Consider the following 13412-nt stretch of genomic DNA (forward strand, 5'->3'; position numbering starts at 1 on the left):
TTGTAACCAATGTAATCAAGCAGTTGGCTAGAAAAAACAAATTAAGTAATGAAAATAAAGCATCTTGTATGATAATAAAAAGACTGAAGCAGGAAAGCGATTGCATCAGCTGCAGCTCAGTCAGTATGTGCGGTGCAGTCTGGGTAGGCACAGACAGCTGGTGCCTCACCTGCCACTTTCTCATGTATTGAACTGGAAACTCATTAATTCACTACATTTTAACCAAAGAAATATTTAAAACCAAAACAAAAAAAGTAATCATAGAATAGACTTGTCTAAAAATGTATTTTTAATTAAAAAGTATATTTATCCCTCTTAATTTATGTCTTTTTTAAGCTATATTTTCCAGCTGAGACTGTGCCTCACCTGCGTCCCCTGCATGTCACTGTTGGGGTAGGAATGGGATGGCACCTCAAGTCATATGTGAGTCAAGGCAGGTGAGTGAATACTTTTGGTAATTTAGTGTATGACAGACAAGTTAATTCTATTGAGTAACAATAATCAGCCTTCATTTCATCCATAACTTATCCCCACTTCAAAGTCCAATAAAAACACGTCAATCAATCCATCAAAAAACAAATTGTGGTTCAGCATGTATGCGAATGCCCCGAGCTACATCCATTACTGTTTTCCTGTCATCTGGAACAAGGCTGAAATATTCCACACACCACAGTCCTGCAGAGAGAAGCTCATAAAACATGAAGGCCTCATCAAGCCTTCCTACCAGAAAGAATGAAAAATGCTTTTGCTTCCAACTGAGGGAAGCTGATATAAATAAAGAACACTTCAACATCTATCCATCCATCCAACCATCCTCCTTTCCATCCATCCATCCAACCAACCATCCATCCTTCCATCCATCCATCCATCCATCCATCCATCCATCCATCCATCCATCCATCCATCCTTCCATCCATCCATCCATCCATCCTTCCATCCATCCATCCATCCATCCATCCAACCATCCATCCATCCATCCATCCAACCATCCATCCTTCCATCCATCCATCCAACCATCCATCCATCCATCCAACCAGGTACCCATCCAACCATCCATCCATCCAACCATCTACCCTTCCATCAAACCATCCATCCATCCAACCATCTACCCTTCCATCCAACCATCCATCCTTCCATTCAACCATCCATCCATCTAACCATCTATCCTTCTAACCATCCATCCATCCATCCATCCATCCATCCAACCAACTACCCATCCAACCATCCATCCATCCAACCATCCATCCATCCTTCTATTCAACCATCCATCCATCCATCCATCCAACCAACCATCCATCCTTCCATCCATCCAACCAACTACCCATCCAACCATCCATCCATCCAACCATCCTCCCTTCCATCCATCCATCCAACCATCCATCCATCCTTCTATTCAACCATCCATCCATCCATCCAACCAACCATCCATCCTTCCATCCATCCATCCATCCATCCAACCATCCATCCTTCCATCCATCCAACCAACTACCCATCCAACCATCCATCCATCCATCCATCCATCCATCCAACCATTCAGCCTGAGACTGTATCGTCAGTCAGCGAAAAAACATCTTTGGTCAAAAAGCGATTTCTGTAACCACTGCAAAGGAATAAAAGTCAGAGCATCAGAGAACTGCGATCACCAAGTTGGTTTCAAAAACATCTTAAGAACTGGCCCATGACGCATCAGACATGCCACCATACATAATGCCTATGATCTTCTCCAATTCAAGCCGTGCCACCAGAAATGGTTTAGATCTAAGGATATATAAGTGTTGTGTTCATTTCTTTCTCTACTGCGTTATGCTTACATTGAATTTTTATCCGTTTACAATGTTAATATCAAACGTTTTTGATATTCACATGGTCTTTTTAGCCATTTTTAATAGTAGATATTTCTATTGCACATTTATAATGACATTGTATTGTTACCCTTTTACAATGATAGATAGATAGATGACTTTATTAATCCCACAATGGGGAAATTTCATTTCTGTGGCAGCAACACGACATTCAAAAATAATCTATATAATATAACATCAATAAAGGACATCACAAATGACATTTATATTAGATAATTAAAATATTACTAAAATTATTATGAAAAATTATTATCAAAAATGAGATTCTTATTAAATAAAGAAATAAATATTAAATATTAAATAAATACAGCTGCAAAAGTGTAAAAAACATGCGGTCTGCAAAACATGTAAACTGTAAAAAAACATTACAAATTTTTTCAAAATACAGAAATAACTAATGAAGTTCACACCAAAAACAAAAACAAACAACTGTTTAGGAACAAAAAACAATTTAAAAATACTACTAAATAATACTTGATACATTTATATAATTTTTTGCTGTTAATTTCCACCTGCCCACAGAATTTAGATAAAAATAGCCTTTTGGCTAACTCTGGGGCATTTCCAGAGATGTTTCTTAATGTGCAATGTTCCTGTCAAACGAATAAATCCATTTCAAAAAATAAATCTGGTTCACCACGCTAGACATTCAATACAAGCTTTCATGAAGAAAGCCTCATGAAGAAAACATCTTGTTTGGTTTGTCTTGTATTTTCTCCATGACTATCCATATGATAGAAACAGAAACTTAGTGTTCTGTCAGGAAACGGCTGTGGAAATGAATACTGTGATATTTTTGATCCAATGATGTGTTGTACAGGGAAAAGAAAAGGAGTAAAAGAAGTGACAGGATTGAACTCCTACTCCACCAATGCTTTCAGGTTTTAAAGAGTCATTTCTCATGATAACAGGAGCACAGGGGCTGTACCCAGCCCTCAATTATCACCACAGAACAAACCACTGATCCTCCATTGGGCTTGGGTTTAAAAATAAAACAGGAGATCTGAAAAAATACACATTTAAAAAGACTGAATTTGATCATAGATGAGAAAAGTAAACAGAGAAAATAAACTTCAAAATTACTCTGGGATTTCCGTGTTACTAAAAACGAACATATTGGATATTAAAAACACCATTGTTTTTCTTTGCGACAGTACATTGATAAAAGCAATAAATGAAAAACTTAACTGCAACAAATTTCGGTAACGCTTCCTTTTACAGTACAGTACTTACAGTGTACTTAATTGGTATTTACATGGTACTTATAGTGTAACTACTGGGTACTTTCAGGGTACTTACATGGTACTTTTTATGGAATTTACTGGGTACTTACAGTGTGTTTACATGGTACTTTCTATGGGACTTTACTGGGTACTTACATGGAACTTTTTGTGTCTACTCTGTACTTACATGGTACTTTTTGTGTCTACTCTGTACTTACATGGTACTTACTGTGTATTTATATGGTACTATTTGGTTCATACCTATGTGGTACATACTGGGTATTTATAATATTCTTACTGGGTATTTACATGTTGTGCAAAGGTGTCTTTTATGGTACTTACCACATGTAAGAACAAGGTAAGTACAAATAAAGTACTTTGACCTTTAGGTCTGCACTCGCTGCATGTTTCATGGTATTTACCATGAATTTACCACAGAACCTACCCCTTAAGTACACTGAAACTGTAACTGTAAAAGAAGTCAGCCCTATTTCCACTCAACTACATGGTACTTTCATTCCTAAATACTGGGTATGTTCACTTGAATATTACTTGGTAAATACCCCTTAAGTACAATGAAACTGTAACTGTAAAAGAAAGTCAGCCCTATTTCCACTCAACTACATGGTACTTTCATTACTAAATACTGGGTATGTTCACTTGAATATTACTTGGTACATACCCCTTAAGTACAATGAAACTGTAACTGTAAAAGAAAGTCAGCCCTATTTCCACTCTATTACATGGTACTTTCAGTAGTAAATGCTGGGTATGTACACGTATTACCTTCCCGTACAGTGTACATACACACTTGGTCTTCTGACCTCACCAAATGAGACAATGCTAACCTGTTGGTAAGGGTAAAGTAACTACATTGTAAAAACATATTCTGGCCTGATTACTTCTTGTAACATGAGGCAAGTTTAAAGAGAAACAAGACAGCAGTGAAAACAACAATCTTTAATATGATACATGTCTGCAGCATACAAAGTGTCATCACAATGAAATAGGTTTTAAGTACAAAACAGTGCAAAGGAGAATTCTAAAAAACACATTATTGGCCTGAGGGTCGTGCTTTTTGTCCATCAAAATTCTTTCAGCAGAGTTTGGTAACGGTGCAGGACTTCTTCAGGGTTTGTAACTGCAAGAAAATTCACAATATGAGCTCAAGTGAACATAAAAAGCAGAACGACTTTGATGAAGTACAAAATATATTTTACTTATTTAATCATTTCTGTAATGAGTTTGATAAATTTCTGTGAATTATTTTTCGCTTTGACTGTAATGCTTGAAATTAATCAATTATCCTCATTTATGAACATGACAATAAATTATTCACAACTTTATATTTTAGTTACATAAACAAGAACAACAAAAAAGAAATCAAAGAAAAAAAATCAAAATTGCCATAAAAAAATCTAATTTGTTTAGACAAAGAATGACAAAAGCAATGTTTTAATTGGCAATTGCTGTGTGTATTTCTTCTTTATAAATATTATTCGCACCTACTATTTGCATTAGCATGAAAAACATTGCAGTGTAAAAGAAAAGGAAAAAAGAAATAAATAGGCAATTTCAAATTCAACACAGTTATTCACAAAAATATGTTTTAATTTTCAAACAGTTACATTCACTGTGTTGGGTGGTATTGTTGTCTCTCTCATATTTGAAAATAAATAAATAAAAATAAAATAAAAACGGCGAAAGAAAAGAAAATGGGGAAAATGCAGTTAAACTCTTCATTAATGTAAATAATATGTCCACTTGGTGGATTTAACTTACTTTAGCTTACTCTCCTGTGGCTTCGTCTGGAATGTCTTCTTCACCACAGCTGATCTAAAGCGGTAAAAAGACGGAAGTACGTCATCATTATTTTAAATAAACGCCTTTCTTTGATTTTCCCAGAAAGACGTGCGCTCAGTCAAACGAGCACAGAACAACAGACTTTATCATTTAGGCTACGTGCTTGTTTTACAGGTGCCCCTCTCCTGGTAAGTAACAACAATGTTTGTAGATTTTCATTACAAACTTTGAAAATGTATACATAAATAACTGAAATTATTGGAGTAAGGTAGACATGCTCTTACGTCACGTTTCAAACACAGAGATAGTGGCTTGAAATCACGAAGTTAGCTTCTTTATAAAGTTTGATCAGTTTAAATATTTGCATGTAATTTATCCAATATTTTAAAAAAACAAAAACACTGGCTTACCTGCCAGATGAAGAGAAATTCAAACTGTTGCGCGCGCCTCGAGGCTCTCCGGATTAATCTGCACGTTCACTTTGGGGGTAGTTGTGCTGCATTCAAGTGCGCTGGGAATTTGCAACGTTACTTGCCCCGACCTAGTTAACAAAAACACACACTCGGGGTGTTTTTAGTATTAAAAGTAAATATTTAGCCTTGTTGTTTTACATATTTTCCTGACATTATATAATATATATTAAAACAAGTTAATTTTTAGAACAATATTTAAAAAAAAGTTAAGTTTTGAATAATTTATTATCATGTTTTTAAATGAGGATAATTGATTAATTTCAAGCATTACAGTCAAAGCGATAAAAAAATCATAGAGATTTATCAAACTCATTACAGAAATGATTAAATAAGTAAAATATATTTTGTACTTCATCAAAGTCGTTCTGCTTTTTATGTTCATTTTAGCTCATATTGTGAATTTTCTTGCAGTTACAAACCCTGAAGAAGTCCTGCACCGTTACCAAACTCTGCTGAAAGAATTTTGATGGACAAAAAGCACGACCCTCAGGCCAATAATGTGTTTTTTAGAATTCTCCTTTGCACTGTTTTGTACTTAAAACCTATTTCATTGTGATGACACTTTGTATGCTGCAGACATGTATCATATTAAAGATTGTTGTTTTCACTGCTGTCTTGTTTCTCTTTAAACTTGCCTCATGTTACAAGAAGTAATCAGGCCAGAATATGTTTTTAGAATGTAGTTACTTTACCCTTACCAACAGGTTAGCATTGTCTCATTTGGTGAGGTCAGAAGACCAAGTGTGTATGTACACTGTACGGGAAGGTAATACGTGTACATACCCAACATTTACTACTGAAAGTACCATGTAATAGAGTGGAAATAGGGCTGACTTTCTTTTACAGTTACAGTTTCATTGTACTTAAGGGGTAAGTACCAAGTAATATTCAAGTGAACATACCCAGCACTTACTACTGAAAGTACCATGTAATAGAGTGGAAATAGGGCTGACTTTCTTTTACAGTTACAGTTTCAGTGTACTTAAGGGGTAAGTACCAAGTAATATTCAAGTGAACATACCCGGTATTTAGTAATGAAAGTACCATGTAGCTGAGTGGAAATAGGGCTGACTTTCTTTTACAGTTACAGTTTCAGTGTACTTAAGGGGTAGTTTCTGTGGTAAATTCATGGTAAATACCATGAAACATGCAGCGAGTGCAGACCTAAAGGTCAAAGTACTTTATTTGTACTTACCTTGTTCTTACATGTGGTAAGTACCATAAAAGACACCTTTGCACAACATGTAAATACCCAGTAAGAATATTATAAATACCCAGTATGTACCACATAGGTATGAACCAAATAGTACCATATAAATACACAGTATGTACCATGTAAGTACAGAGTAGACACAAAAAGTACCATGTAAGTACCTAGTAAAGTCCCATAGAAAGTACCATGTAAACACACTGTAAGTACCCAGTAAATTCCATAAAAAGTACCATGTAAGTACCCTGAAAGTACCCAGTAGTTACACTATAAGTACCATGTAAATACCACTTAAGTACACTGTAAGTACTGTACTGTAAAAGGAAGCGTTACCCAAATTTCTTCAAAAAAAGCAATGTTTTGTTTTAATGTGATTTGACAAGTAAACAGAAAAACATTTTTGGAACCCTAAAATAAAGACACAAACACACTGCAGCATTTGATGCCAGTCAGCATTCCAGCTGATGATGTGTGGCGCCTTCTACTGATCCATACAGACCGGCTAGTGTAAACTATAGTTGCACCGTACTGCAACACCTGTGTGCAAACCCAGCTGCCTCAACATCAGGAGCTTACTGTAGATTTGTATTCACCAGCTGCTAAATACTGCACTGTCTCAGACCTCTCATGTATGAGATGTGAAGAACTTTCCTGTTGCCATCCCGGTGAGAGTCGTCCTCCATGATGTTCCATTATCTGTTTTTTACTTAAGGGTGTACAGAAATAGCATAGGTTTTTATGAAGGTGACTTGTAAAAGACCTGCCACACAAAAGTAGGAAAAGTGGAAGTATAGATTAAGTGAATGAAACGTTGATTACAGGAGAGGAAGTTGAGCAAGCTGTGGGAAAGTTGAAAGTAGGAAAGGCTGCAGGTGTGGATGGGTGTGCTGGGGAATGCCTGAAGTGTGGTGGAGCGATCGTGATTGAGTGGTTAGTGAGATTGTTGAATGTGTGTTTTGCAAATGGGCAGGTGCCGCTTGATTGGATGAGTGCGTGTGTGGTTCCCCTGTACAAGGGTAAGGGTGATAAGTATGAATGTGGTAGTTTTAGGGGTATTAGTCTGTTGAGTGTTGTAGGCAAAGTATATGGGAGAGTGCTGATTAATAGGGTAGTGGAGGGAACTGAGTGTATGATTGGTGAAGAGCAGTGTGGTTTCAGGAGAGGTAGAGGGTGTGTGGATCAGGTGTTTGTTGTGAGACAGGTGTGTGAAAAGTTTTTGGCTAAGGGGAGGGAGGTGTTTTGGGCATTCATGGATTTAGAGAAGGCGTATGATAGGATTGATAGAGAGGCGTTGTGGGTGGTGTTGAGTATGTATGGTATTGATGGTAGATTGTTGGAAGGTGTGAAGAGTTTCTATAGACACAGTAGAGCGTGTGTGAGAGTGGGAAATAGCATGAGTGAGTGGTTTCCTGTGAGGGTTGGTCTGCGTCAGGGATGGGTGATGTCTCCGTGGTTGTTTAACGTGTATATGGATGGTGTGGTAAAAGAGGTGAATGAAAGGGTGTCGGGTACGGGTGTGAGCATGATAAATACTGACGGCAGCGAATGGAGTGTGAATCAGCTGCTGTTTGCAGATGATACTGCACTAGTGGCTGACTCAGAAGAGAACTTGGGACGTCTGGTTGAGGAGTTTGGAAGGGTGTGCGACAGAAGGAAGTTGAGAGTGAATGTGGAAAAGAGTAAGGTGATGAGGTGTACGAGGTTAAAGGGTGAACGCAGATTGAATGTGGCATTAAATGGGGAGTTGTTGGAAGAGGTAGAGTGTTTTCAGTATTTAGGGTCGTGTGTCTGTGTGGATGGTGGAATGGGGGGAGAGGTAGAGTTTAGAATGAATGAAGTACGAAAGATATGGGGGGGAATGAAGAGAGTGTTTGAATGTAGATCACTGGGAAAGGATGCAAAAAGGAGATTGTATGAGGGTGTGGTGGTGCCTGCAGCGTTATATGGGGCTGAAACATGGAGTCTGCAAGTGGCGGAAAAGAGGAAGCTGAATGTAGTTGAGATGAGATGTTTGAGGAGTATGTGTGGTGTGACGCGTATGGATCGTATGAGAAATGAAGTTATCCGAGAGAGAACTGGTGTGACGCGAGAGTTGGCTGAAAGAGCAGAGCAAAAGGCACTGGGATGGTTTGGACATGTTGAAAGAATGGAAAGGGAGCGATTGGTGAAAAAGGTATATGAATCTGATGTGAGTGGAGTGAGAATGAGAGGAAGACCGCGAATGGGATGGACAGAGGGTGTAAAAAGAGCGCTGAATGCAAGAGGGATGACTGTGGTGCAGGGGAGAGAGGCTGCTCAGGACAGGGATGGGTGGAGAGAGTTTGTGTATGGATGAATGGATGGGTGTGGTAGAGGTCTGGTCTTGGGATGAAGCGGCAAGGGGAAACCAGCCTTGGCTGAGGCCCTGCAGTGGAGGTGCCCACACTGGGCTGTGCAGCTGACCCTGGTGCAGTGTGGTGTGGCTTAGACCAGATCTCAGACCAGTCGCACGCACATACGCACACACGCACTGAAGGAGGAGGGTTTGGGGAAGAGACAGAGGGAGCTAAAATTGTGTGCCTTGTCTAGGCTACCCCACCTTGGTGGGACACAGCCTTGGTAAATAATAAATAATAATAGATTAAGTCGCCTGATTTTTGTCTGTTTCACAACAGTGTATAGATGATACCACTTCCCTTTAATGGTCACACTCATCCATTAGAGAAAGGAAAGCCCCCCCTTCAGGAACCCAAGGCCATCAAATTATTGATTCTGTTTATGCAACATCAGACATCAGCGGAAATATTTGCTCTCTTTCAAAGAGGGTTTGTACTGATAGACCAAATCTGGCATTGAAGACAGGATTGATGAAAGTTTCAAATGTTTGCAGGCCTCATAACCCAGACTGACAGTAATCCACTCCGCTATACCAGCTGATACGTGTATCACTGATCTGCCCTGGTGTAGTTTTAATGTCCTCTATATTCAAATATACTGGAAAGTGTAAATAGTAGAAAAAGTCCAACAGAGCAGGTCACATGTGTTCCGTCACACAGCATTCTCTTCTACTTATGACTATAGACCAGTAAACTGCCCCTCCCTTTGACAGGTATGCTAATGAAGAGTTCATTGACTACATTTGATCACAGACACCAAGCATTCACTTCTTCATGCCCTGTTGACAACAGAAAAGCTTCTCTGCTCAGGGATCGAAGGCAGCTCTGATAAAAGTGAAGGAATAAATGGCATCCAGCTGTGTAGCCAAGAGGCACTGACAGAAAAGCCCAGGTCTGAAGCAAAAGCGTCCTCCCTTTCTGTGTTTGTGTTTGAATGAAGAAGACTGCCCCCACTCCCCTAAAACCACTGGAACCAGTGCTGGGGGGCCTCCATCTGTCTGCAGCCTTAGGTGGGAGCATCAGGCAGGACTGCGCGGGGCCCTCAGGCAGAGGCCCTGGAGACATAGAAGTAGAGGGAGGACTGCTTTGTGCTGTCAGCACCCGATGCTGCAGCAGCTCCAGTTCCAGCTCTGGGGGGCTAAGCCATTACTGGGGGGCAGCCTAACATTTGTTTGCTCAGATTTGTGTGGACTCAGTTCAGTCATGACATTTACAGAAAATTGTCTAAACATCTCGTTTGGTTTTATTTCATATTTGGACATTTGCAACATCCAGAACTGAACCAAAAAGAAAAAGGAAATGACCTCAAACATGATTCGTTCTGAGACAGGAAGAGGATGTTTACTTTCTGCCCACTCATTTTTTCAGCAGCAGTGATTACAACTCTTTTAGTTACCTAGGAGGCGCTGTTCGCTGTGGTTGCATCACACAAAAGCTATTGACAGACTAATTGATCAGAAAGGAGCAGGAAGGTCTGCAGGCGGTTGCTCTCCAAAATGATTACTAAAGCTTTTCTGTGGAACTATTTCCTGTGCAGAAAAGAGCAGAGATCAGTGTAACGCTGCATGAAGGGAGCTTTTTAGCATCAATACGTGGAAGCCCTTTGATGCAGGAATCTCATTTCTGTTCACTTTACCCAATAGTACCAGAAAGAGTGTCCCTTCCTTCTAAGTTGTCTGACTGATAAATAAACAGATGACACTGTAACTCCATTCAATGAATCAGTGACGGCCCACTCACGTCCATCACTGATGACCTCACACAAACTCAATGCGCTCCTGAAGAAGATAAGGTGTGTTTGTCCATAATTACTGTGTGCTATGTGGACTTTCAGATCTAGTTCCTGCTCAGTCTGGACAACAAAGCTGTGTTACTGTCAGGAGGAAGTTGCAGCAACAGAGTGCATGGCAAACACATGCAGACCCTAAGGAGAGCCCTGTGTCGACTGATGAAGAGGACGGCCGCTCCCCAGACCGACTCCTCCGGCGGAGGGGGAGGAGGAGGAGCTGGATGCTGTGGCGGGACTCTGGCACAGGATGGACGGGGTAAGAGAATAAAGTTTCTTTTGCAAACATGCGTGTGCTCTGGACTTGGAGGCATCTGATCAGAAAAAACAACAAAAAGTTTTGTGCCAGTAAAAAGTGGAGAAACTGTATTACCATGCGGTTCCAGGTGAGCTTCCAGGAAGAAACGGTTCCCAGCCTCAGCAGTGAGGCATGACCCAACAGCAACACACTAACTATGTTCCTTCACATTACATCCAGCTGTGTGCTGCTGAGCAAACAAACACAGCCTGTGGAAATTTGACTGGAGTCTTCTCTCAGTTGTCTGTCAGAATGTAAATGTAGATTTTCCAACTTATAAACCATCATTTTAAAACAGAAGGTCATTTAAAAGCAGCTAAACAAACAAATCCAGAGTTATGGAGAGAGACATCATGTCCCAAAGAGCCAGGAAGAACCTCTTAATATCTTTACTGTAAACCTTCACTTCTCCCTCGCTCAGATGGACGAGGAAGAACATGCAGCATCTGCTAAAAGCAGCTTACAGCTCCAAAACATGAAAGACACTGATCCCATCCGCCAGCCCCACTGGCTGCTGTACAGCTTCATGTCTCCCTCATGTTGGACCCATGACAGATCTATGGCTTCACCTAATGGGCCTGATAATTGTGATAAATGTGGTTCCTGAGGGAGCAGATGCTGGTGTGACCTGGAGGCCCTCAGGGAAGAAGACCAGCAGTGAGGCTGCATGTGGGACACTCTCCTGTGTGCTGCTGGCTTAAATAGGCTTTGAACAGCATCCTCCCTTCGGCTCCAGAGGACGCAAACACAAGGAATCAGTGCGTGAGTGAGGAGAACAACTATTCTAATATTACAGGACTTCTTCTCATTAATGTTCCAGTCGTTCCAACATCAACAGCCCTCTGGCCCCTTCCTAAAAAACTTACCATGTACAAAACATCCCAGAGCCACCAAAAGCAGCGCAGGGACCAGACTGCTCCTCATGGTGTGAGCAGATCAGCAGAAGTCTGCAGAGCGGCGCCTCCAGCAGCAGTAAATCCACCCGGAGAACTAACTAGGGACCGAACTCCAGGAGCAGCATGCCACCCGCTGCACTGCAGCCCCAGAGCAGAAGTTTTAGCATCCCACGCTGCAACCTTCCCCTGACACGGACACGGCCCAACAGCAACTTCCGAGGAAAGTCCGTGAGAAGTCAGCCCGGATGCTGGGAGGAAGGCGGCTCTGAGCGGCCGCACGGTCCGGTCAGCGCGGTCCCTGCGCCGCCGTTCAGGAGATATTCCCGCGGAATTGGAGCGCTGCGGTTCCCCCTGAGAAACAAACACGTCCACAGACACGCGAGGTCATTGCGCCACGAGACCCTGTCCGCTCTGAGGTCTGGACTGCTCCATTTCCCGTCCGCGAGGTGTCCGCGCGCGCATCCGCTCTAAGGGAGGCTGACTGCAGCCTCATCACCAAACACACTCAGGAGCCGGAACAGGCGCGCGCGCAGCTCTGCACCTCCGCGCAGACACTTCCGCGTGTCCTTTCAGAATAAAAGGGCAACCAGCAAAAGTGCCTGTCGCTTCATAGAATGGCAAACATGCCACATTATTATTAGAACACGCTAACAGTGCTGAAACCAGCAGCAGCCCGCTGCATTCTCTTTGCATGCGTCCCTCAATTAGTACACCAGGGTTTTCCCCACAAAGTATGTCTAAAGAATATTCTGGTGAGCGGCACACATTGTTATAAAAATAACCCTTTTTTTAACTGCACACATTACACAGTACAGCATTGAGTAGAGTTTTCATTTGTTTATGCATGTGGGTACATGTGTAAAAGGAAAATAAAAATCTACCATCTATGTAATAAAACTCATCACTGTTACTTTTGGCACATTCCCTCTGGTTTGCTCCAGTAAATGATATTTAGGTTCAAAGTCTTTAATGAATGAGTTATCGTCGTATATGTTTTCAGGACCACATCTGACATAAATTTGATCTACTTTAGGTTGATGGTGAAGGCATGGAGGCCCTAACGCAAATGAATGAATAAAGACATAAATGAGAATAGGATGAAAGTCCTGGTGAGTGGTATTACTGAATGCCAAACATTTTAGAGGTCTCCATATATGACCATAGTGATCCAAACTTTTGTTGGAGTATTGAATGTTGGCTAGCCTGAAGCTAAGGCATAATTACCAGATAAAAATGTGTTTTGCATGTGAAAGACCTTTAAGTCTGCTCACTGGGGTGTTCTGAGTACAATGAGAAGTGACTTGAGCACGTGAAAAGCACAAACAAACCCCTCACCCCCCCAAAAGAACGTCACTTCTATCCAGGCACAAGCGCTTAGGGAGCCTGATGGAAAGCGAAAAGTAATATTACATGTGCCAGGAGATGTGGCAAACTGCAGCCAATGAAACCTGACATCCCATAGCTACAGCTCTGCAGTGAAGCAAGG

The 13412-nt window shown here is 41.0% G+C and overlaps 1 protein-coding gene and 2 long non-coding RNA genes across 14 annotated transcripts in view; 1 reads left to right on the top strand and 2 right to left on the bottom strand.

Annotated features, from left to right (window-relative positions):
• The window catches only part of robo3 (roundabout, axon guidance receptor, homolog 3 (Drosophila)), a 181269-nt gene that overhangs the window by 93657 nt on the left and 74200 nt on the right, over positions 1–13412 (bottom strand). For 3 of the 12 annotated variants that reach the window (XM_078931055.1, XM_078931056.1, XM_023962262.2), the window contains exon 1: positions 11897–12462. The exons of 7 other annotated variants lie outside the window; for them this stretch is intronic. In XM_078931055.1, the coding sequence (XP_078787181.1) occupies positions 11897–11954 (58 nt within the window). In that variant the 5' untranslated portion in view covers positions 11955–12462. Of the gene's footprint in view, positions 1–11896; positions 12475–13412 lie in introns of those variants that run through there. 2 more of the 12 variants (XM_023962265.2, XM_023962263.2) reach the window with 1 other exon arrangement.
• Positions 4031–5424, bottom strand: LOC144983773 (uncharacterized). The gene is made up of 3 exons (XR_013647581.1): positions 5299–5424; positions 4868–4921; positions 4031–4226 (listed from the first exon to the last, which is right to left on the bottom strand). It is a non-coding gene; the product is annotated as an uncharacterized LOC144983773 (long non-coding RNA).
• LOC144983774 (uncharacterized) lies at positions 4972–5968 on the top strand. The gene is made up of 2 exons (XR_013647582.1): positions 4972–5076; positions 5773–5968. It is a non-coding gene; the product is annotated as an uncharacterized LOC144983774 (long non-coding RNA).

Source organism: Oryzias latipes, chromosome 14 (assembly GCF_053564925.1).
Source record: "Oryzias latipes strain Hd-rR chromosome 14, Olatipes_Hd-rR_3.1".
Taxonomy (NCBI): Eukaryota; Metazoa; Chordata; class Actinopteri; order Beloniformes; family Adrianichthyidae; genus Oryzias; species Oryzias latipes.